The following is a 25,872-nucleotide window of genomic DNA, read 5'->3' as shown; positions in this document are numbered from 1 at the left end:
TTAAGGAGAGGGAGCAGTGACCGAGAGCAGGGCGGGGATATAAAGGAGAGGGACCAGTGACCGGGGGGAGGGCAGGGATATAAATGAGAGGGACCAGTGACCGGGGGGGAGGGCGGGGATATAAAGGAGAGGGAGCAGTGACCGAGAGCAGGACGGGGATATAATGGAGAGGGACCAGTGACCGAGAGCAGGACGGGGATATAAAGGAGAGGGAGCAGTGACTGAGAGCAGGACGGCGATATAATGGAGAGGGACCAGTGACCGAGAGCAGAGCGGGGATATAAAGGAGAGGGATTAGTAACCGGGGGCAGGGCGGGGATATGAAGGAGAGGGATTAGTAACCGGGGGCAGGGCGGGGATATGAAGGAGAGGGACCAGTGACTGAGAGCAGGGCGGGGATATAAAGGAGAGGGAGCAGTGACTGAGAGCAGGGCGGGGATATAAAGGAGAGGGACCAGTGACCGAGAGCAGGACGGGGATATAAAGGAGAGGGAGCAGTGACTGAGAGCAGGGCGGGGATATAAAGGAGAGGGACCAGTGACCGAGAGCAGGGCGGGTATATAAAGGAGAGGGACCAGTGACCGGGGGAGGACGGGGATATAAAGGAGAGGGACCAGTGACCGAGAGCAGGACGGGGATATAAAGGAGAGGGACCAGTGACCGAGAGCAGGACGGGGTTATCAAGGAGAGGGACCAGTGACCAAGGGCAGGACGGGGATATTAAGGAGAAGGACCAGTGACCGAGGGCAGGACGGGGATATGAAGGAGAGGGAGCAGTGACCAAGGGCAGGACGGGGATATTAAGGAGAAGGACCAGTGACCGAGGGCAGGACGGGGATATAAAGGAGAGGGACCAGTGACCGAGGGCAGGACGGGGATATAAAGGAGAGGGACCAGTGACCGAGGGAGGACGGGGATATAAACCTGAGACCAACTTGAACACAGGCAGAAATTTGAAAGAGTGACATCAGGGGACAGCAGGCTGGTGACTGGTTGGTGGGTTATACATTTTTTTACTCTCTAAACTTGGGGCCTGGTTTCAACTCGTTCCTCGGAAGCTAGAATCATTGAAGTTTATAAAATGGAAACAGGTCCTTCGGCCCAATATGTCCATGTCGCCCAGTTTATACCACTAAGCTAGTCCCAATTGCCTGCACTTGGCCCATCTCCCTCTATACCCATCTTACCCATGTCACTGTCCAAATGCTTTTTAAAAGACAAAATTGTACCCGCCTCTGCTACTGCCTCTGGCAGCTCGTTCCAGACACTCACCACCCTTTGAGTGAAAAAATTGCCCCTCTGGACCCTTTTGTATCTCTCCCCTCTCACCTTAAATCTATGCCCCCTCGTTATAGACTCCCCTACCTTTGGGAAAAGATTTTGACTATCTACCTTATCTGTGCCCCTCATTATTTTATGGACTTCTTTCCGATCACCCCTGAACCTCCTGCTCTCCAGGGAAAAAAGTCTCAGTCTATCCAACCTCTCCCTATAAGTCAAACCATCAAGTCCCGGTCGCATCCTCGTAAATCTTTTCTGCACTCTTTCTAGTTTAATAATATCTTTTCTATAATAGGGTGACCAGAACTGTACACAGTATTCCAAGTGTGGCCTTACTAATGTCCTGTACAACTTCAACAAGACATCCCAACTCCTGTATTCAATGTTCTGACCAATGAAACCAAGCATGCTGAATGCCTTCTTCACCACCCTATCCACCTGTGACTCCACTTTCAAGGAGCTATGAACCTGTACTCCGAGATCTCTTTGTTCTATAACTCTCCCCAACGCCCTACCATTAACGGAGTAGGTCCTGGCCCGATTCGATCTCCCAAAATGCATCACCTCACATTTATCTAAATTAAACACCATCTGCCATTCATCGGCCCACTGGCCCAATTTATCAAGATCCCGTTGCAATCCTGGATAACCTTCTTCACTGTCCACAATGCCACCAATCTTGGTGTCATCTGCAAACTTACTAACCATGCCTCCTAAATTCTCATCCAAATCATTAATATAAATAACAAATAACAGCGGACCCAGCACCGATCCCTGAGGCACACCGCTGGTCACAGGCCTCCAGTTTGAAAAACAACCCTCGACAACCACCCTCTGTCTTCTGTCGTCAATCCAATTTTGTATCCAATTGGCTACCTCACCTTGGATCCCATGAGATTTAACCTTATGTAACAACCTACCATGCGGTACCTTGTCAAAGGCTTTGCTAAAGTCCATGTAGACCACGTCTACTGCACAGCCCTCATCTATCTTCTTGGTTACCCCTTCAAAAAACTCAATCAAATTCGTGAGACATGATTTTCCTCTCACAAAACCATGCTGACTGTTCCTAATCAGTCCCTGCCTCTCCAAATGCCTGTAGATCCTGTCCCTCAGAATACCCTCGAACAACTTACCTACAACAGATATCAGGCTCACTGGTCTGTAGTTCCCAGGCTTTTCCCTGCCGCCCTTCTTAAACAAAGGCACAACATTTGCTACCCCCCAATCTTCAGGCACCTCACCTGTAGCTGTCGATGATTCAAATATCTCTGCTAGGGGACCCGCAATTTCCTCCCGAACCTCCCATAACGTCCTGGGATACATTTCATCAGGTCCCTGGAAGTTGCTAATATTTCATTAAATGAATTACTTGAACTAAATAAATTAATTTGAAAAATAAACCAAGTGAATGAATTACATAAAAACTTGAATTCAATAAATAAAACGGGGTTGGATGGAGATGACAGTGCAGGTGGTGCTGTAACTGCAGCGTGTGGGAGTTTGTGGAGAGCAGTGAGATCCCAGGAAACCACATCTGCAGGAAGTGTCTGCAACTCGAGGAACGTCGGCTCCGAGTTGTTGAGCTGGAGTCCGAGGTGCAGACATGGTGATGTATCAGGGAGGGGGAGAGTTACCTGGACACTTTGATCCAGAAGGCAGTCACACCCCTTAGATTAGGCGGTGGTTTAGATTCGTTCAGTGGTCAGGGACAGGAGGATGTGACTGTGAGTCAGGCAGGTCTGGGGACCCAGGAGGCAGTGATGGAGGAGCCTCAGCCTTTGACCTTGTCCAACAGGTACGAGGTACTTGCTACCTGTGTGGATGAGAACAAAGACTGCAGGGAGGATGGGCAAACTGACCACGGCAACATGGACAGGAGGCCATTCAAGTGGGTTAGTGTTGGGGGATAGTATAGTCAGGGGGTTAGATACTGTTCTCTGCAGGTGTGACCGGGAGTCCCGAAGGCCGTGTTACCTGCTCGGTGCCGGGGTTAAGGACATCTCCTCACGGCTGGAGAAGAACTTGGAGAATGGGGGGAGGATCCAGTTGTTGTTGTCCACGTAGGAACCAATGACATCGGGAGAACTAGGAATGAGTTTCTGCTGAGGGAGTTTGAGGAGCTCGGGTCCAAATTGAAAAGCTGAAGCTCAAAGGTAATAATCTCTGGATTACTACCTGAGCCACGTGCGAATTGGCTTCAGGACAAACAGATTAGATGGTTAAATGTGTGGCTGAGAGTGGTGTGGGAGACAGGGGTTTCAATTCATGGGGTACTGGCACCAGTACTGGGGAAAGAGGGAGCTGTTCCACTGTGACGGGCTTCACTTAAACCAGGCTGGGACCAGTGTCCTGATGAATCGAATAACTAGGGCTGGAGACAGGGCTTTAAATTAATAAGAGGGGGTGGGTTCAGGTAAGGGTAAATTTATCAGTCTAAAGAGAAAAGTCAAAGCTGTAGAACTGAGTAGAGTTTTGGGTAAAAACAAGCAGAGGAAGGGATAGAGAGATTAACAAAGGTAACAGGACATTAGTGACATCAGGGAAAAATCTGAAAAAGTTAAAATTAACGGCACTGTATCTGAATACACAAAGTATTCGTAACAAGATAGATGAATTAATGGCACAAATAGAGATAAATGGGTTTGATCCAGTAACCATTACTGAGACATGGCTGCAGGGTGACCAAGGTTGGGAACGAAATATTCCAGGGTACTTGACTTTTAGAAAAGAAAGGCAGAATGGAAAAGGAGGTGGGGGAGGGCGGGTAACCCTGATAATAAAGGATGGGATAAGGACAGGAATGAGAAAGTGTCTTAGCTCAGAAATTCAGGATGTCGAATCTCTCTGGGTGGAGCAAAGAAATAACAAGGGGCAGAAATCACTGGCAGTAGTTTACAGGCCCCCGAACAGTAGTGACAGTGTTGGACAGAGGATAATTCAGGAAATGAGAGGAGCATATAACAAGGGTAATGCAATAACCGTGGGGGACTTTAATCTTCATATCGACCGGGCAAACCAAATTGGCAAAAGTAGTTTTCCAGAACAATATGTCGAGGAACTGACCAGGGAACGGACTATTTTATATCGAGTATTGTGAAATGAGGCAGGGTTAATTAGTGATTAGTACGGGGCCCCGGTCCCTTCACTCCCCGTACGGGGCCCCGGTCCCTTCACTCCCAGTACGGGGCCCCGGTCCCTTCACTCCCCGTACGGGGCCCCGGTCCCCTCACTCCCCGTACGGGGCCCCGGTCCCTTCACTCCCCGTACGGGGCCCCGGTCCCTTCACTCCCCGTACGGGGCCCCGGTCCCTTCACTCCCCGTACGGGGCCCCGGTCCCTTCACTCCCAGTACGGGGCCCCGGTCCCTTCACTCCCTGTACGGGGCCCCGGTCCCTTCACTCCCTGTACGGGGCCCCGGTCCCTTCACTCCCTGTACGGGGCCCCGGTCCCTTCACTCCCCGTACGGGGCCCCGGTCCCTTCACTCCCAGTACGGGGCCCCGGTCCCTTCACTCCCTGTACGGGGCCCCGGTCCCTTCACTCCCTGTACGGGGCCCCGGTCCCTTCACTCCCCGTACGGGGCCCCGGTCCCCTCACTCCCCGTACGGGGCCCCGGTCCCTTCACTCCCCGTACGGGGCCCCGGTCCCTTCACTCCCCGTACGGGGCCCCGGTCCCTTCACTCCCCGTACGGGGCCCCGGTCCCTTCACTCCCCGTACGGGGCCCCGGTCCCCTCACTCCCCGTACGGGGCCCCGGTCCCCTCACTCCCCGTACGGGGCCCCGGTCCCCTCACTCCCCGTACGGGGCCCCGGTCCCCTCACTCCCCGTACGGGGCCCCGGTCCCCTCACTCCCCGTACGGGGCCCCGGTCCCTTCACTCCCCGTACGGGGCCCCGGTCCCTTCACTCCCCGTACGGGGCCCCGGTCCCTTCACTCCCCGTACGGGGCCCCGGTCCCTTCACTCCCCGTACGGGGCCCCGGTCCCTTCACTCCCCGTACGGGGCCCCGGTCCCTTCACTCCCCGTACGGGGCCCCGGTCCCTTCACTCCCTGTACGGGTCCCTGTCCATCACTGGACTGTGTCGGAGTTTCCCACATGTCGATGGGAAGTCTCTAATTTTCTGCCATTTGTGCTGTAACATTTGAACCTGCTCATCCCCGTGTGGGACAGATCCTGTCCTCATTTCCTACCTCTCTTCTTCCAGACAACGGCACCAATGACGAGAGCAATCAGGGCGACGGCAGCAAGAACAATTCCAACAATTAAACCCAGATTCGGTCCCTCTGAAGATCCCGGAGTCACTCGGAACGTCCCATCTGTGGGGGGAATAAGGAGGAGAGAAATGAATAACGACAGTCGCTGCTGATTAGGAAGTAATGAGACCAAAGCTGTGCCTGAGACTGAGTTCGATTCGAGTCTGCGATGTGATGGGCAGTCTGATCAGAGCAAGTTGGAGGTTAGAAAGTTCAGCGTGGCTTTGATTCCACTCCTGGGAAGCGTCCTGCCACTTCCAGTCGTGAATGGTGGTGGACAATTAAACAACTAACGGGAGGAGGAGGCTCTGCAAACATCCCCATTCTCAATGACGGCGGAGTCCAGCAGTGAAGTACAAAAGACAAGGCTGAAGCATTTGCGACCATCTTCAGCCAGAAGTGCCGAGTGGATGATCCATCTCGGCCTCCTCCCGATATCCCCACCATCACAGAAGCCAGTCTTCAGCCAATTCGATTCACTCCACGTGATATCAAGAAACGGCTGAGTGCACTGGATACAGCAAAGGCTATGGGCCCCGACAACATCCCAGCTGTCGTGCTGAAGACTTGTGCTCCAGAACAAGCTGCGCCTCTAGCCAAGCTGTTCCAGTACAGCTACAACACTGGCATCTACCTGACAATGTGGAAAATTGCCCAGGTATGTCCTGTCCACAAAAAGCAGGACAAATCCAATCCGGCCAATTACCGCCCCATCAGTCTACTCTCAATCATCCAAGTGGGACGTCACCAAGGACGAGGTAAGTGATTGGCTGGTGAGTATTTTCCTGCTGAATTTGTCTGAGGTTAGAGTTTGTGGATTCTCGGGTCTCTGTTGTGTAGTGGGGGACTGCTGTTCAGCAAGGGCCCTTGAGTATACCTTTTTAATTGAAGTGAAATTGGTGGGATTCATTTAATTTGAGGGAGCGTCCGATAAAAGGCGGGATTTCAGAGCGCTGAGAACAGCTGAGAGGAGCCGAGCGGAGCTGCGACCGAGTTCGAAGTGACGTCAGGAATCAGATCGGGACGCGACACAGGGGAGGCACCTGATTGGTGAGTAGGTTCAGGTGAGTATTTCTACTTATCGACAGTAACTGAAGTAAAAGGAAAGGGAAGGTCTGCAGGTCTTATAGGAAGTAGCGTTTATTTTTTAGTGAATCAAGGTCCCTAGTGTAGTTAACATTCTCTAAATTGAGAACAATTTAAAGGAGTAAACTCCTTAAAGGGAGTGGTAAGTAGTTTTTCTTTCCTTTTTTTTCTCTTGACATTGCAGTTGTTGTTAAGCTAACTTAAGGGTTAAGTCATGGCAGGAGATCCCAGAGCCGTGTCATGTTCCTCTTGTGGGATGTGGGAATTCAGGGCTCCTTCCTGTATCCCTGATTCCTTCACCTGCGGGAAGTGTGTCCAGCTGCAGCTATTGTTTGACCGCTTGACGGCTCTGGAGCTGCGGATGGACTCACTTTGGAGCATCCGCGATGCTGAGAAAGTCGTGGATAGCACGTTCAGTGAGTTGGTCACACCGCAGATAAAAATTACTGAGGGAGATAGTGAATGGGTGACCAACAGACAGAGGAAGAGTAGGAAGGCAGTGCAGGGGTCCCCTGCGGTCATCTCCCTCCAAAACAGGTATACCGTTTTGGATACTGTTGGGGGAGATGGCTCACCAGGGGAAGGTGGCAGTGGCCAGGTTCATGGCACCGTGGCTGGCTCTGCTGCACAGGAGGGCAGGAAAAAGAGTGGCAGAGCTATAGTGATAGGGGACTCGATTGTAAGGGGAATAGACAGGCGTTTCTGCGGACGCAACCGAGACTCCAGGATGGTATGTTGCCTCCCTGGTGCAAGGGTCAAGGATGTCTCGGAGCGGCTGCAGGACATTCTGGAGGGGGAGGGTGAACAGCCAGTTGTCGTGGTGCGTATAGGCACCAACGATATAGGTAAAAAACAGGATGAGGTCCCACAAGCTGAATTTAGGGAGTTAGGAATTAAACTAAAGAGTAGGACCTCAAAGGTAGTAATCTCAGGATTGCTACCAGTGCCACGGGTTAGTCAGAGTAGGAATGACAGGATAGCTAAGATGAATACGTGGCTTGAGAGATGGTGCAAGAGGGAGGGATTCAAATTCCTGGGCCATTGGAACCGGTTCTGGGGGAGGTGGGACCAGTACAAATTGGACGGTCTGCATCTGGGCAGGACTGGAACCAATGTCCTAGGGGGAGTGTTTGCCAGTGCTGTTGGGGAGGGTTTAAACTAATGTGGCAGGGGGATGGGAACCGATGCAGGAAGTCAGTGGGAAATAAAATGGTGACAGAAACAAAAGGCAGTAAGGGAGAGTGTACAGAACATGACCGGACAGATGGTCTGAGAAAGCAGGGCAAAGACCAAGGGAAGTCTAGATTAAACTGCATTTATTTCAATGCAAGAAGTCTGATGGGCAAGGCAGATGAACTCAGGGCATGGATGGGTACATGGGACTGGGATGTTATAGCTATTACTGAAACATGGATGAGGGAGGGGCAGGACTGGCAGCTCAATGTTCCAGGGTACAGATGCTATAGGAAAGATAGAGCAGGAGGTAAGAGAGGAGGGGGAGTTGCGTTCTTGATTAGGGAGAACATCACGGCGGTAGTGAGAGGGGATATATCCGAGGGTTCGCCCACTGAGTCCATATGGGTAGAACTGAAAAATAAGAAGGGAGAGATCACTTTGATAGGATTGTACTACAGACCCCCAAATAGTCAACGGGAAATTGAGGAGCAAATATGTAAGGAGATTACAGACTGCTGCAAGAAAAATAGGGTGGTAATAGTAGGGGACTTTAACTTTCCCAACATTGACTGGGACAGCCATAGCATTAGGGGCTTGGATGGAGAGAAATTTGTTGAGTGTATTCAGGAGGAATTTCTCATTCAGTATGTGGATGGCCCGACTAGAGAGGGGGCAAAACTTGACCTCCTCTTGGGAAATAAGGAAGGGCAGGTGACAGAAGTGTTGGTGAGGGATCACTTTGGGACAAGTGATCATAATTCCATTAGTTTTAAGATAGCTATGGAGAAGGATAGGTCTGGCCCAAAAGTTAAAATTCTAAATTGGGGAAAGGCCAATTTTGATGGTATTAGACAGGAACTTTCAGAAGTTGATTGGGAGAGTCTGTTGGCAGGCAAAGGGACGTCTGGTAAGTGGGAGGCTTTCAAAAGTGTGTTAACCAGGGTTCAGGGTAAGCACATTCCTTATAAAGTGAAGGGCAAGGCTGGTAGAGTGCAGAAAAGATTTACTAGGATGCTACCGGGACTTGATGGTTTGACTTACAGGGAGAGGTTAGACAGACTGGGACTTTTTTCCCTGGAGAGTAGGAGGTTAAGGGGTGATCTTATAGAAGTCTATAAAATAATGAGGGGCACAGATAAGGTCGATAGTCAAAATCTTTTCCCAAAGGTAGGGGAGTCTATAACGAGGGGGCATAGATTTAAGGTGAGAGGGGAGAGATACAAAAGGGTCCAGAGGGGCAATTTTTTCACTCAAAGGGTGGTGAGTGTCTGGAACGAGCTGCCAGAGGCAGTAGTAGAGGCGGGTACAATTTTGTCTTTTAAAAAGCATTTGGACAGTTACATGGGTAAGATGGGTATAGAGGGATATGGGCCAAGTGCAGGCAATTGGGACTAGCTTAGTGGTATAAACTGGGCGACATGAACATGTTGGGCCGAAGGGCCTGTTTCCATGTTGTAACTTCTATGATTCTATGATTCTATGTAAGGAATCTTACAACACCAGGTTATAGTCCAACAAATTTATTTTAAAATCACAAGCTTTCGGAGATTATCCCCTTCGTCAGATGAATGAGTGAAAAGGTTCTCAAATCGCATATCTTATACTATGCTGGGACAGCATCACACCAATCAAAAGGTGTCGTTGTTATTCAAACAGGCCAGTCACGGAGAACAGCACGTCCCAGTACACTGGATATACATTGTGTCAATTACACAGACAGGCAGAAAGAAACCCAAAATGGCAGAGAGAGAGAGAGAATATTAAAAAACATAATTTTTTTCCCCCTTTTTGCTGGTGGGGTTACGTGTAGCGTGACATGAACCCAAGATCCCGGTTCCGCACCCATGAGGATGGCCTCAACTGGGATCTTGGGTTCATGTCACGCTACACGTAACCCCACCAGCAAAAAGGGGGAAAAAAATTATGTTTTTTAATATTCTCTCTCTCTCTCTGCCATTTTGGGTTTCTTTCTGCCTGTCTGTGTAATTGACACAATGTATATCCAGTGTACTGGGACGTGCTGTTCTCCGTGACTGCCATGTTTGAATAACAACGACACCTTTTGATTGGTGTGATGCTGTCCCAGCATAGTATAAGATATGCGATTTGAGAACCTTTTCACTCATTCATCTGACGAAGGGGATAATCTCCGAAAGCTTGTGATTTTAAAATAAATTTGTTGGACTATAACCTGGTGTTGTAAGATTCCTTACATTTGTCCACCCCAGTCCATCACCGGCATCTCCACATCATCTCAATCATCAGCAAAGTGATGGAAGGTGTCGTCGACAGTGCTATCAAGCGGCACTTACTCACCAATAACCTGCTCACCGATGCTCAGTTTGGGTTCCGCCAGGACCACTCGGCTCCACACCTCATTACAGCCTTGGTCCAAACATGGACAAAAGAGCTGAATTCCAGAGGTGAGGTGAGAGTGACTGCCCTTGACATCAAGGCAGCATTTGACCGAGTGTGGCACCAAGGAGCCCTAGTAAAATTGAAGTCAATGGGAATCAGGGGGAAAACTCTCCAGTGACTGAAGTCATACCAGGCACAAAGGAAGATGGTAGTGGTTGTTGGAGGCCAATCATCTCAGCCCCAGGACATTGCTGCAGGAGTTCCTCAGGGCAGTGTACTAGGCCCAACCATCTTCAGCTGCTTCATCAATGACCTTCCCTCCATCATAAGGTCAGAAATGGGGATGTTCGCTGATGACTGCACAGTGTTCAGTTCCATTCGCAACCCCTCAAATAATGACGCAGTCCAAGCCCGTATGCAGCAAGACCTGGACAACATCCAGGCTTGGGCTCATAAGTGGCAAGTAACATTCGCGCCAGATAAGTGCCAGGCAATGACCATCTCCAACAAGAGAGAGTCTAACCACCTCCCCTTGACATTCAACGGCATTACCATCGCCGAATCCCCCACCATCAACATCCTGGGGGTCACCATTGACCAGAAACTTAACTGGACCAGCCATATAAATACTGTGGCTACGAGAGCAGGTCAGAGGCTGGGTATTCTGCGGCGAGTGACTCACCTCCTGACTCCCCAAAGCCTTTCCACCATCTACAAGGCACAAGTCAGGAGTGTGATGGAATATTCTCCACTTGCCTGGATGAGTGCATCTCCAACAACACTCAAGAAGCTCGACACCATCCAGGACAAAGCAGCCCGCTTGATTGGCACCCCATCCACCACCCTAAACATTCACTCCCTTCACCACCGGCGCACTGTGGCTGCAGTGTGTACCATCCACAGGATGCACTGCAGCAACTCGCCAAGGCTTCTTCGACAGCACCTCCCAAACCCGCGACCTCTACCACCTAGAAGGACAAGAGCAGCAGGCACATGGGAACAACACCACCTGCACGTTCCCCTCCAAGTCACACACCATCCCGACTTGGAAATAAATCGCCGTTCCTTCATTGTCGATGGGACAAAATCCTGGAACTCCCTTCCGAACAGCACTGTGGGAGAACCGTCACCACACGGACTGCAGCGGTTCAAGAAGGTGGCTCACCACCACCTTCTCAAGGGCAATTAGGGATGGGCAATAAATGCTGGCCTCACCAGCGACGCCCACATCCCGTGAACGAATAAAAAAAAAGCACTTTGGGACGTTTATCTCCATTAAAGGCACTTTATAAATACAAGTTGTTGCTTGTCTGCAGCTATTGGAATTACCCATCAGTCCAAAGTCATTACTAGTCCCCTCCACAAGTGATGAATCCCCAGCACAGTCTCAGAGTCGGCTGGTGGAAGTATAGTGATGGGTGATACGGCCTTTCTATGGAAGGTTGAGGAGTTCAATGGACTAACGGCCTCCTTCACCTGACACACAGATCCCAGCCAGTCAATAACTCAGTGTAACCCAGATATATGGTGCTGCTCATTATAGACAGGCAGGTTTGGAAATCTCTTGTATTTCTGAATAAAATTTCCCCGTCACCGTGGGCTGAAACTCACGATATTCTCACTTTCCTTCATTTCAGACAGAACAGAATCTCTGGTTTAACTGAGCCTCAATCTCCAGCTCTGCAGAATGGGCCATGTGGGAAGTCCAGGCCGCTCCGTGTTTCCTGGGTAACCACGTGTGCAGGAAGTGTCTCCGGCTGCTCGAGCTCGAGCTCAGGGTTTCTGAGTTTGAGGAGCGGCTGGAGTCACTGCAGGGCGTACGGGAGGCAGCACACGTTCCAGGAGGTGGTCACTCCGCAGATACAGAGTGTTCAGGAGGAGAGTAAGTGGGTGACCATCTGGCAGGGTAGGAAGGGGCAGGCAGTGCAGCAATCGTCCGGGAGTGTGGCCACTCTCAAACCGGTTTCCAGTACTGAATACTGGTGAGCTGGAGCTCCCTGGATGACTAAAGATCTCGAGATTAAAATAAAACAGGAAAAGGAGGCTTATGATAAATGTCCCTCATAATACAGGAGGGAATCTATCCCAATCCAGAGAGTCCAGAGGGGAACTGAAAACAGAAATAAGAGGGGCTGAGAGAGTGTATGAGAATAGATTAGTGGAGAACAGAAAGGTAACACTGAAGCCTTTTATAAACAGAGAAATAGTAAAAGGATCGTCAAAGGAAGGGTGGGGCCGATTCGAGACATAAAGGGAGATTTTCTTGTGGAGGCAGAGGGTACGGCCGAGATACTAAATGAATCCTTCACATCGATCTTCACTAAAGGAGAGGATGATGTAAAGGAGGAGGGGGAGAGAAATTGGAGAGGATTAAAATAGATAAAGAGGAGGAGCTTAAAAGCTTGGCAGAGCTCAAAGTAGAAAAGTCACCCGGTCGGGATGAGATGCATCCTGGGTCACTGAGGGAAGTAAGGGTGGAAATTGCGGAGACTCTGGCCACAATCTTCCAATCCTCCTTAGATATGGGGACGGTGCCAGAGGACTGGAGGATTGTAAATGTTACACACTGTTCAAAAAAGGGGAGAGGGATAAACCCGGGAAATCCAGGCCAGTCAGTCTAACGTCAGTGGAGGGGAAACTTTAAGACAATAATCTGGGACAAAATTAATTGAGACTTGGAAAAGTCTGGGTTAATAAAAGAAAGTCAGCACGGATTTGTTAAAGGCAAATCGTGTTTGATCAACTTGATTGAGTTCTTTGATGAAGTAACGGAGAGGGTTCATGAGGGCAGTGAGGTGGATGTTGTGTATATGGACTTTCAAAAAGGCATTTGATAAAGTGCCACATAATAGACTTGTCAGTAAAATTAAAGCCATGGGATTAAAGGGACAGTGGCAAATTGGCTCAGGGACAGAAAGCAGAGAGCAGTGGTGAAGGGTTGTTTCTCAGACTGGAGGGAAGTTTACAGTGGGGTTCCCCAGGGGTCAGTATTAGGACCACTGCTCTTTTTGAGAGATATTAATGACCTGGACTTGGGTATAGAGGGTATAATTTCAAAGTTTGCAGCTGACATGAAACTCGGAAATGTAGTAAACAATGTGGAGGATAGTAACAGAGTTCAGGAGGACACAGACAGACTGGTGAAATGGGCAGACACATGGCAGATGAAATTTAACACAGAGAAGTGTGAAGTGATGTATTTTGGAAGGAAGAATGAGGAGAGGCGATAGAAACATCTTTAATCCTCAGCCTCAGACTCTCCCCCTGCACTCACTGATCCTCTTACCCCAGTCTCGGGTCTCCACTCCTGCTTTGCTGCTGTGATCCACCTGACAGGAGTAGGTGGCTCCGTCCTCGGGCCCGATCTCAACCCATCTCTTGATCTGGTAGGTGCCATCGTGGTTGGGCAGGATGCCAGTGGAATCAGTGTCTGAGATCGGCCGTCCATTTCTCAGGAGGGTGAGTTCGATATCTCGAGGGTAAAACCCCGTGACCAGGCAGGAGAGTTGGGCCGGTTTAGTGTCTGAGGCCTTGTCCACAGAAAGAAACACTTGGGGAGTAACTGAGAGTAAAACAGATCAGAGCCGAGTCAGTGTGAGACAGGGAACGGTACAAACCCCTTTAAACTGGGGATTAGACCCCTGGGAACGGGACAAACCCCTTTAAACTGGGGATTAGACCCCAGGGAACGGTACAAACCCCTTTAAACTGGGGATTAGACCCCAGGGAACGGGACAAACCCCTTTAAACTGGGGATTAGACCCCAGGGAACGGGACAAACCCCTTTAAACTGGGGATTAGACCCCATTCCCCCCCTCACTCACAGACTCACTCCCCCCTCACTCCCCGACTCTCACTCCCCCCTCACTCACCGACTCTCGCTCCCCCCCTCACTCACCGACTCTCACTCCCCCCCTCACTCACCGACTCTCACTCCCCCCCTCACTCACCGACTCTCACTCCCCCCCTCACTCACCGACTCTCACTCCCCCCCTCACTCACCGACTCTCACTCCCCCCCCTCACTCACCGACTCTCACTCCCCCCCCTCACTCACCGACTCTCACTCCCCCCTCACTCACCGACTCTCACTCCCCCCTCACTCACTGACTCTCACTCCCCCTCCCTCACTCACCGACTCTCAGTCCCCCCCTCACTCACCGACTCTCGCTCCCCCCCTCACTCACCGACTCTCAGTCCCCCCCTCACTCACCGACTCTCACTCCCCCCTCACTCACCGACTCTCACTCCCCCCTCACTCACTGACTCTCACTCCCCCCCCTCACTCACCGACTCTCACTCCCCCCCCTCACTCACCGACTCTCACTCCCCCCTCACTCACCGACTCTCACTCCCCCCCTCACTCACCGACTCTCAGTCCCCCCCTCACTCACCGACTCTCAGTCCCCCCCTCACTCACCGACTCTCACTCCCCCCTCACTCACCGACTCTCATTCCCCCCTCACTCACCGGCCCTCAGTTCCCTCTTTCCGTACTCGAGGTATTTCCTCAGCCACTCGATGCAGGTCCCCTCCAGGTATCCCTTCACCCCTTGGTTCCTGGCCTTGTTCTGGTCCCACTTGTTCTTGGTGATCTCTCCCCACTGTACCGGTGTTACCCACACCATCTGATCCTTATCGAAGTTGATCAAATCCTCCCCGTCCCAGGCGAACTGAACGAATCCTCTCGTGGTCCCATCATCCCCCAGCTCACAGCCGTACATCATCTGGACCGTGTGGATTCCTGTCAATCAAACACAGGGGGTCAGTCAGACCCACACCCCCCGCCCAGGGTCAGGGGTCAGAGTGAAGGAGTGATCCTTCAACCCCCAGACCCCGGAACCCCTCCCCCCTGGACCCCACCCTCCCCCCTGGACCCCACCCTCCCCTGGATCGCCATCACACACCCCCAGACCACCCTCCCCCAGACCCCGCCTCCCCCAGACCACCCTCGCCCCTCCCACAGACCGCCCTCATACCCCCCCAGACTCCACCTCCCTCCAGACTCCGCCTCCCCCCGACCCCGCCACCCCTGGACCTTCCCTCCTCCGGACCACCCTCGCCCCCTTGCCCCGGACCACCCTCACACCCCCACTCGGACCCCGCCCCTGCTCCCCAAACCCCTCCTCCCTCGGACAACCACTGTCCCCTGGACCCCCCTCTAATCAATTATCGGACCCTGATCTGTGTGCTTAAAGGGACCTCCAACCCCCCATCTATGTATTTAAAGGACCCCTGGACACCGATCTGTGTATTTAAAGGACCCCCGGACACCGATCTGTGTATTTAAAGGACCCCCGGACACCGATCTGTGTATTTAAAGGATCCCCGGACCCCGATCTGTGTATTTAAAGGACCCCCGGACACCGATCTGTGTATTAAAAGGATCCCCGGACCCCGATCTGTGTATTTAAAGGACCCCCGGACCCTGATCTGTGTATTTAAAGGACCCCCCGGACCCCGATCAGGGTATTTAAAGGACCCCCGGACCCCGATCTGTGTATTTAAAGGACCCCCGGACTCTGATCTGTGTATTTAAAGGACCCCCGGACCCCGATCTGTGTATTTAAAGGACCCCCGGACACCGATCTGTGTATTTAAAGGACCCCCGGACACCGATCTGTGTGTTAAAAGGATCCCCGGACCCCGATCTGTGTATTTAAAGGACCCCCGGACCCTGATCTGTGTATTTAAAGGACCCCCCGGACCCCGATCAGGGTATTTAAAGGACCCCCGGACCCCGATCTGTGTATTTAAAGGACCCCCGGACTCTGATCTGTGTATTTAAAGGACCCCCGGACCCCGATCTGTGTATTTAAAAGGACCCCCCCCCCGACACCGATCTGTGTATTTAAAGGACCCCCGGACCCTGATCTGTGTATTTAAAGGACCCCCCGGACCCCGATCAGTGTATTTAAAGGACCCCCCGGACCCTCTCGCCTGCTCAGAATAGCGGGTTAAGATGGTGACCCGTGAGGGCAGTGAGATCAGGGAGGGCGAGTCCCATTGGCCATTTGACCTGCCCGGTTTCCCCAGGGCGGGCAGGTTAGAATCGGCCTGAGGGACTTTCAGGAGGCCTCGGATAAGGTGCCATGTGAGAGACTCGTGAGAAGTCAGGGTGCGTGGGGTCAGGGGTCAGAGAGCAGAATGGATTAAAAGATGGCGACAGAACAGAAAACAGAGGGTCAGAGTTAAGGGAAGTTTCTCAGACTGGCAGGAAGTGGGAAGTGTCGTCCAACAGGGATCAGTGCCGGGAACGCTGTGCTCACCGGGGATCAGCGCCGGGAACGCTGTGCTCACCGGGGATCAGCGCCGGGAACGCTGTGCTCACCGGGGATCAGCGCCGAGGAACGCTGTGCTCACCGGGGATCAGCGCCGGGAACGCTGTGCTCACCGGGGATCAGCGCCAGGAACGCTGTGCTCACCGGGGATCAGCGCCGGGAACGCTGTGTTCACCGGGGATCAGCGCCGGGAACGCTGTGCTCACCTGGGATCAGCGCCGGGAACGCTGTGCTCACCTGGGATCAGCGCCGGGAACGCTGTGTTCACCGGGGATCAGCGCCGGGAACGCTGTGCTCACCTGGGATCAGCGCCGGGAACGCTGTGGTCACCGGGGATCAGCGCCAGGAACGCTGTGCTCACCTGGGATCAGCGCCGGGAACGCTGTGTTCACCTGGGATCAGCGCCGGGAACGCTGTGCTCACCGGGGATCAGCGCCGGGAACGCTGTGTTCACCTGGGATCAGCGCCGGGAACGCTGTGCTCACCGGGGATCAGCGCCGGGAACGCTGTGTTCACCGGGGATCAGCGCCGGGAACGCTGTGTTCACCGGGGATCAGCGCCGGGAACGCTGTGCTCACCGGGGATCAGCGCCGGGAACGCTGTGCTCACCGGGGATCAGCGCCGGGAACGCTGTGCTCACCGGGGATCAGCGCCGGGAACGCTGTGTTCACCGGGGATCAGCGCCGGGAACGCTGTGCTCACCTGGGATCAGCGCCGGGAACGCTGTGCTCACCTGGGATCAGCGCCGGGAACGCTGTGTTCACCGGGGATCAGCGCCAGGAACGCTGTGCTCACCTGGGATCAGCGCCGGGAACGCTGTGGTCACCGGGGATCAGCGCCGGGAACGCTGTGCTCACCGGGGATCAGCGCCGGGAACGCTGTGTTCACCTGGGATCAGCGCCGGGAACGCTGTGCTCACCGGGGATCAGCGCCGGGAACGCTGTGCTCACCGGGGATCAGCGCCGGGAACGCTGTGCTCACCGGGGATCAGCGCCGGGAACGCTGTGCTCACCGGGGATCAGCGCCGGGAACGCTGTGCTCACCGGGGATCAGTGCCGGGAACGCTGTGTTCACCTTGGTGCATGCACTCTCACAGGCCTGGTACCAACTCAGATCGGCAGATCGGTGAGGTCTGGTGTGCAGATTGGAGGATGTGGGATTCAGTAGTGCACAACCTTTATTCAATGTTTTAACATAACTCATCATTGTGTAAACATAGGGATGGGACCTGCATCTGTGTTTTACGTGTGCGATATCTGATCTCCGTTCAGACTCCATGCGGACAGGAGACTGTTATTTTCAGCAAAGAACAGGTACCAGCTCCCTTTAAGAGATTTCTAAGAAACATCCTCCCTTTAAGAGATGGCGCTCCCCCTGGTGTTGGAAGGTGTGAATTGCATTGATTCCAGGTGCGAGGCCTGGGATGGAACGCTGATTGCAGGAAAGTGCCCCGGTGGGTCCAAACTCACGTCCTGCCTGCGCCGGGGTCATTGGGCCCGGGGTAATAGCCCATCACGCTGCCCGCGCCCAAAAACGGCCCCGATCGAACATTTCCCCCACTGTGTTCACCGGGGATCGGCGCCGGGAACGCCGCGTTCACCGGGGATCGGCGCCGGGAACGCCGCGTTCACCGGGGATCGGCGCCGGGAACGCTGTTGATGATTTAGAGTGTGTTTCGGGGTGGGGGTGGAGTACCGGCCGGTGTAAGGACACTCCCGAATGGCTGCTCGCTCACGGGGGGGGGGCGGGGGGACCGACCCCGAGCCCCGGATGAGGCCGAAGACTCACTGCCCGATTGGTTGGTCCGTTTCCAGAGGATCTCAATCGCATCTTTCCCGATCTGTTCCGAGCTCTGCACAGCCCGTGTCTCCCGTTCCCAGTACTCGGGCCCCTCACGCTCCTCCATCCAGCGCTGCCGCGGGATCATCGTCCTCCGCTCGCTGTTATATTCAACAAACTGGGCCTCGTCCACATAACCGACAACAACAAACTCCGGAAAACCAGGGATCGGGGTCATTGAGGTAAAGAAATACCGGAGAGAGTGAGAGCCTGAAACACAGAGAGAGAGAGATCAGGGCATGAACCCCAAAACACCAACCCCAGAGAGAGAGATCAGGGAATGAACCCCAAAACACCAACCCCAGAGAGAGAGATCAGGGCATGAACCCCAAAACACCAACCCCAGAGAGAGAGATCAGGGCATGAACCCCAAAACACCAACCCCAGAGAGAGAGATCAGGGCATGAACCCCAAAACACCAACCCCAGAGAGAGAGAGAGATCAGGGCATGAACCCCAAAACACCAACCCCATAGAGAGAGAGATCAGGGCATGAACCCTAAAACACCAACCCCAGAGAGAGAGATCAGGGAATGAACCCCAAAACACCAACCCCAGAGAGAGAGAGATCAGGGCATGAACCCCAAAACACCAACCCCAGAGAGAGAGATCAGGGCATGAACCCCAAAACACCAACCCCAGAGAGCGATCAGGGCATGAACCCCAAAACAACAACCCCAGAGAGAGAGAGAGATCAGGGCATGAACCCCAAAACACCAACCCCAGAGAGAGAGAGATCAGGGCATGAACCCCAAAACAACAACCCCAGAGAGAGAGAGAGATCAGGGCATGAACCCCAAAACACCAACCCGAGAGAGAGAGAGAGAGAGAGAGAGAACAGGGCATGAACCGCAAAACACCAACCCGAGAGAGAGATCAGGGCAAGAACCCCAAAACACCAACCCGAGAGAGAGAGATCAGGGCATGAACCCCAAAACACCAACCCGAGAGAGAGATCAGGGCATGAACCGCAAAAACACCAACCCCACAGAGAGGAAGATCAGGGTATTAACCCCAAAACATCAACCCCAGAGAGAGAGAGAGATCAGGGCATGAACCCCAAAACACCAACCCCAGAGAGAGAGAGATCAGGGCATGAACCCCAAACACATGCCAAATCCCCAAACAAATCCAAACCAACACAGATCCCCTGTAAATAAACCCCAATACAAGAGGGAGAGGGGCCTGGGGTAACACCCCCCCTGACAGACTGAGGGAGAGGGGCCTGGGGTAACACACCCACTGACAGACAGAGGGAGAGGGGCCTGGGGTAACACCCCCCCTGACAGACTGAGGGAGAGGGGCCTGGGGTAACACCCACCCTGACAGACTGAGGGAGAGGGGCCTGGGGTAACACACCCACTGACAGACTGAGGGAGAGGGGCCTGGAGTAACACACCCCCTGACAGACTGAGGGAGAGGGGCCTGGGGTAACACACCCCCTGACAGATTGAGGGAGAGGGGCCTGGGGTAACACACCCACTGACAGACTGAGGGAGAGGGGCCTGGGGTAACACACCCCCTGACAGACTGAGGGAGAGGGGCCTGGGGTAACACACCCCCTGACAGACTGAGGGAGAGGGGCCTGGGGTAACACACCCCCTGACAGATTGAGGGAGAGGGGCCTGGGGTAACACACCCACTGACAGACTGAGGGAGAGGGGCCTGGGGTAACACACCCACTGACAGACTGAGGGAGAGGGGCCTGGGGTAACACACCCCCTGACAGGGGTATATATAGTTGATTATATTTGATTACAGGACTAATTATCTTAAAATAACACGTACAATACACGGGTAAAAAGCAATCCATCAACTTTAAATTGACCCAATAGGGTGAAATTTCTGAGCTGAGTGTTAGAGGAAAGTGAATGACCATTTATGGGGATTCAGTTGGCACTGGAGATATATAAATAACTGCTATATAATCATTAAATAGGGAAATAAATATAGAATAGAAATGTCAGCATAGTCAGTGTGTTGGGACTGCAGTATGTGGGAGTTTGTGGACAGTGAGACTGTCCCGGATTGTCACACTACAGGAAATGTCTCTGCCTTGACTCACTCCGGCTCAGAGTCGTTGAGCTGGAGTGCGAGTTCGAGACTCTCTGACACATGAGGGAGGGGGAGGAATATCTGGATAGTTTACTCCAGAACTCAGTCCCACCAAGTCGAGAGGTACAGGTACAGGAAGAGGAGAGTGTGACTGACAGTCAGCAGGGTTGGGGAATCTAGTGGAGGCAGGGAAGGAGGGTCCGCAGAGTCTGGTCCTGTCCAACAGGTACGATGTACTTGCTACCTGTGGGGGTAAGGAGAAAGGCTGGGGGAGGGACAGTCACAATGTTCACCAAGGCACCATGGAGCAGGAGGCAGTCCAAGGGGGGAGGAGCAGAACAGAAAGGCTGGAGTTCGAGGGAGTCAGTTTAACGTTAGTTGTGGGGAAGCTACTCGAATCTGTCATTAGGGACAGAGTGAGTGAGCACTTGAACAAGTATGAGCTGATCGGAGAGAGCCATGGATTTGTTAAGGGTGAATTGTGTGAATAATCTAGTTGAATATTTTGAGGAGCTCACTCATAATGTCGATAAGGGAGTGTCGATGGATGTTATTTCGATGGACTTCCAGAGGCATTCGATGAGGTTCCACACAAGAGACTGTTTCCAAAAATGAGAGCGCATGGAATTGGAGGCAGTCTTTTAGGAGCATAGGAACAGGAGGAGGCCATTCAGCCCCTCGAGCCTGTTCCATCATTCAATCATGGCTGATCTGTATCTTAACTCCATCTCCCGCCTTGGTTCCGTAACCCTTAATACCCGTGTCTGACAAAAATCGATCAATCTCAGTTTTGTCATTTTCAATTGACCCCCAGTCTCAACAGCTTTTTGGGGGAGAGAGTTCCAGATTTCCACTCCCCTTTGTGTGAAGAAATGCTTCCTGACATCACCCTGAACGGCCGAGCTCGAATTTTAAGGTTATGCCCCCTTGTTCTGGACTCCCCAACCAGAGGAAATAGTTTCTCTCGATCTACCCTATCAAATCCTTTAATCATTTTAAACACCTCAATTAGATCACCCCTTAATCTTCTAAACTCGAGGGAATACAAGCCTAGTCTGTACAACCTGTCCTCGTAATTTAACCCTTTAAACCCCGGGATCATTCTGGTGAATCTGGGCTGCACCCCCTCCAAGGCCAATCTATCCTTCCTGAGGTGCGGTGCCCAGAACTGAACACAGTCTCCAGATGTGGTCTGACCAGAGCTCTGCACAGCTGGAACATAACTTCCTCCCCTTTGTATTCCAGCCCCCGAGATAAAGACCAACGTTCCATTAGCCTTTTTAATTATTTTCCGTACCTGTCTACGACCTTTTAGTGATTTCTGTACTTAGACCCCTAAATCTCTCTGCTCACCCAGTTCCCAGCTTCTCACCATTTAGACCTGGGTTGAACATTGGCTGGGAGGTTGGAGACAGAGAGTGGGGAGAAAGGGGATGTCCTCTGATTGGCAGGAGGTGACCAGTGGTGTCCCCCAGGGATCTGTACTGGTCATGACTTGGATGAAGAATAGAGAGCTGGATATCCAAGTTTACTGACGACACTAAATTAGGAGGGACAGGAAATAGTGTAGACGGGAGCAGGGAGTTGTGAAGGGACAGAGACAGATTAAGTGAGTGGGCAAAACTGTGGCAAATGGAGTTCAATGTGGGAAAGTGTGAGGTCATCGACTTTAGACCTAAGAAAGATAAATCAGAGTATTTTCTACACGGTGAGAAACTAGGAACTGGAGAGGAACAGAGAGATTTGGGAGTCCAAGTACAGAAATCATTAAAAGCCAGTGGAGAGATACAAAAAGGATTGGGAAAGGCTAATGGAACGTTGGCCTTTATCTCGGGGGCTGGAATACAAAGGGGAGGAAGTTATGTTCCAGCTGTGCAGAGCTCTGGTCAGACCACATCTGGAGACTGTGTTCAGTTCTGGGCACCGCACCTCAGGAAGGATAGATTGGCCTTGGAGGGGGTGCAGCCCAGATTCACCAGAATGATCCCGGGGCTAAAAGGGTTAAATTACGAGGACAGGTTGTACAGACTAGGCTTGTATTCTCTCGAGTTTAGAAGATTGAGGGGTGATCTGATCGAGGGTGTTTAAAATGTTAAAAGGATTTGATAGGGTAGATACGGAGAAACTACTTCGTCCAGTCGGGGAGACAAGAACAAGAGGACGGAATCTTAAAATTCGAGCCAGGCCGTTCAGGGGTGAAACCAGGAAGCATTTCTTCACACAAAGGGTGGTGGGAATCTGGAACTCTCTCCCCCAAAAGGCTGAGCATTCTGGGGGTTCACTGGAGCTTTCAAAACTGAGATTGATCGATTTTTGTTGGGTCAGGACATCAAGGGATATGGAGCAAAGGGGGAAAATGGAGTTGTGGTACAGATCAGCCTTGATCCAATTGAATGGAGGAACAGGCTCGAGGGGCTGAATGGCCTGCGATGCTGCTCTCTCCACTCCCACTCTCCAGCCCTGTGCCCCTGTACGTCTCTCTCTCTCTCCAGCTCCCCGCTCCCCAACCCGGTCTCTTAATGCCCCAATACCCAGCCTGGCACTGAGTCCCTCTCAGACACCAATACCCACTGACCGAGGGTTAATGCCCCAATACCCAGCCTGGCACTGAGCCCCTCTCAGACCCCATTACCCACTGACCGAGGGTTAATGCCCCAATACCCAGCCTGGCACTGAGTCCCTCTCAGACCCCATTACTCACTGACCGAGGGTTAATGCCCCAATACCCAGCCTGGCACTGAGCCCCTCTCAGACCCCATTACCCACTGACCGAGGGTTAATGCCCCAATACCCAGCCTGGCACTGAGCCCCTCTCAGACCCCATTACTCACTGACCGAGGGTTAATGCCCCAATACCCAGCCTGGCACTGAGCCCCTCTCAGACCCCATTACCCACTGACCGAGGGTTAATGCCCCAATACCCAGCCTGGCACTGAGCCCCTCTCAGACCCCATTACCCACTGACCGAGGGTTAATGCCCCAATACCCAGCCTGGCACTGAGCCCCTCTCAGACCCCATTACCCACTGACCGAGGGTTAATGCCCCAATACCCAGCCTGGCACTGAGCCCCTCTCAGACCCCATTACCCACTGACCGAGGGTTAATGCCCCAATACCCAGCCTGGCACTGAGCCCCTCTCAGACCCCATTACTCACCTGCAGAGACCCCTCCACACAGAACGACCAGAACTATCAGTCCAATCATTGCTGCTTCCCTCGACAGGCTGGGATGAGCAGTTTGTGGGAAATCCTTTTCCAGGAGACGGTCTCCTCTGTCCCTGTGCTGATTGTATTAAACCAGGAGATGTCCCTGGTCACTCAGTCACCTCCTCACTGATTGGATTAAACCAGTAGATGTTCCTGGTCACTCAGTCACCTCCATATTGATTGGTTGGACAGTCAGTTTGTGCCCAATCAGAATGAAAGCAGCCTGTGAATCAGCAAACTCCGGCCAAAGGAGTCCCAGAGAGTTTGTGTCGGTGTAAAAATAAACTGTCCAAATATCCTGAACCGTCCAATCAGAGAAATACTGCTCGTCACACGTTCAGTTGCCAGGGAGAATGAACTGAACAGGATTTGATCATTAAACAAGGAACTGAAAGTAGTTTGTTGCAGAAAGTGACAGAGGGAAGAACATAGGAACAGGAGGAGGCCATTCAGCCCCTCGAGCCTGCTCCCCCATTCAATCAGATCATGGCTGATCTGTACCTCATCTCCATTTTCCCGCTTTGCTCCGTGTCCCTTGATCCCGTTCCCCAACAAAACTCTGATCAATCGCAGTCTTAAAAGCTCCAATTGTCCCGACATCCACAGCCTTTTGGGGGAGAGAGTTCCAGATTTCCACTTCCCTCTGTGTGAAAATGGGATTCCTGATTTCTCTCCAAAATGACCTCACTCTAATTTTAAGATGATGTCCCCTCGTTCTTGACTCCCCCACCAGAGGAAATAGTTTCTCCGTCTCACCCTATCGAATCCTGTGAACATTATAAACCCCTCAATCAGATCACCCCTCAACCTTCGATACTCAAGGGAATACAAGACAAGTTTCTCCACCCTCCCTTTAAACCCCGGGATCATTCTGGTGAATCTGCACTGCACTCCCTCCAAGGCCAATCTATCTTTCCTGAGGTGCGGTGCCCAGAACTGAACACAGTCTCCAGATGGGGTCTGACCAGGACTCTGTACAACTGAATCATAACTTCCTCCCCTTTGTAATCCAGCCCCCTCGAGATAAAGACCAACATTCCATTAGACAGACTGGTGAAATGGGCAGACAGACGGCAGATCAAATTTAACACAAAGAAGTGTGGAGTGATGTATTTTGGAAGGAAGAATGAGGAGAGGCAATAGAAAGTAAATGGTAGATTTACTAGAATGGTTCCAGGGATGAGGCACTTCAGTTACGTGGATAGACTGGAGAAGCTGGGATTGTTCTCCTTAGAGCAGAGAAGGTTAAGGGGAGATTTAATAGAAGTATTCAAAATTATGAAGAGTAAATAAGGAGAAACTGTTTCCAGTGGCAAGACGGTCAGTAACCAGAGGACACAGATTTAAGGTAATTGGTATTTTTTAAGCAGCGACTTGTGATCTGGAATGCGCTGCCTGATAGGTTCAATAATAATTTCAAATGGGAATTGGAGAAAGAGCAGGGGGGAATGGGGCTAATTGGCTAGCTCTATCAAAGAGTCGGCACAGGTGCAATGGGCCGAATGGCCTCCTTCTGCGCTGTATCATTCTATGATTCTATGACTGGATTACACAGAATGACAATTTTACAGTGGTGAATTTAAACAGATTCTGAATGATGAAACGAGCTCTGATGGTGTAAAATCTATTCTTGGGGATGTGTCCCTGCACCTTTACCTCTGGAGTCCCCCCAGGAATCGTTCCTCGGCCCCCTCCTATTTCCCATCTACATGCTGCCCCTCGGTGACATCATCCGAAATCACGTCAGTTCCACATGGATTAGAAAATTAGAGAATTCAGTACAACCTGGAGTATCTGAGGTGAAACAATAAACACTGAAGGTAAAAATGCCACTGAATAAACGGCATTCTATTCCCACTGTTAATCTGCAGTTTCACTCAGTTTGGACTTGAATAATCCGGGAGAGTTTATGCACAGTGTTCGTGAGGTTTTACTGAGATTTAACACAGAGAAGTGTGAAGTGATACATTTTGGAAGGAAGAATGAGGAGAGGCGATAGAAATAAATGGTACAATTTTAAAGAGGGTTCAGGAACAGAGAGACCTGGGGGTGTATGTACACAAATCATTGAAGGTGGCAGGACAGGTTGAGAAAGCTGTTAAAAAAGCAAATGGGATCCTGGGCTTTATAAATAGAGGATAGACTACAAAAGCAAGGAAGTTATGTTGAACCTTTATAAAACACTGGTTCGGCCTCAGCTGGAGTATTGTGTTCAATTCTGGGCACCGCACTTTAGGAAGGATGTGAAGGCCTTAGAGAGGGTGCAGAGGAGATTTACTAGAATGGTTCCAGGGATGAGGGACTTCAGTTATGTGGAGAGACTGGAGAAGCTGGGATTGT

At 52.0% G+C, this 25,872-nt stretch overlaps 1 protein-coding gene across 3 annotated transcripts; it reads right to left on the bottom strand.

Moving 5' to 3' along the window:
• Window positions 1–2,540: 2,540 nt before the first annotated feature.
• Window positions 2,541–23,650, bottom strand: LOC137311242 (class I histocompatibility antigen, F10 alpha chain-like). 3 transcript variants are annotated; one of them, XM_067978558.1, is made up of 6 exons: window positions 23,482–23,650; window positions 18,221–18,481; window positions 14,623–14,895; window positions 13,440–13,715; window positions 5,471–5,596; window positions 2,541–2,629 (listed from the first exon to the last, which is right to left on the bottom strand). In XM_067978558.1, exons 1-6 carry the CDS (start codon window positions 23,528–23,530, stop codon window positions 2,556–2,558), a joined length of 1,059 nt encoding a protein of 352 aa, XP_067834659.1. In that variant the 5' UTR covers window positions 23,531–23,650; the 3' UTR covers window positions 2,541–2,555. The 3 variants fall into 3 exon arrangements, with proteins under 3 accessions (XP_067834659.1, XP_067834661.1, XP_067834660.1); XM_067978560.1 differs by having other exon boundaries at window positions 2,597–2,619; window positions 23,482–23,649; XM_067978559.1 differs by lacking the exon at window positions 2,541–2,629 and adding an exon at window positions 3,716–3,744 and having other exon boundaries at window positions 23,482–23,649.
• Between the last annotated feature and the right edge of the window lie 2,222 nt (window positions 23,651–25,872).

The sequence above is a fragment of the Heptranchias perlo genome, unplaced genomic scaffold (assembly GCF_035084215.1).
Source record: "Heptranchias perlo isolate sHepPer1 unplaced genomic scaffold, sHepPer1.hap1 HAP1_SCAFFOLD_316, whole genome shotgun sequence".
Lineage (NCBI taxonomy): Eukaryota > Metazoa > Chordata > Chondrichthyes > Hexanchiformes > Hexanchidae > Heptranchias > Heptranchias perlo.
This window is presented reverse-complemented; position numbering and strand designations above follow the sequence as displayed.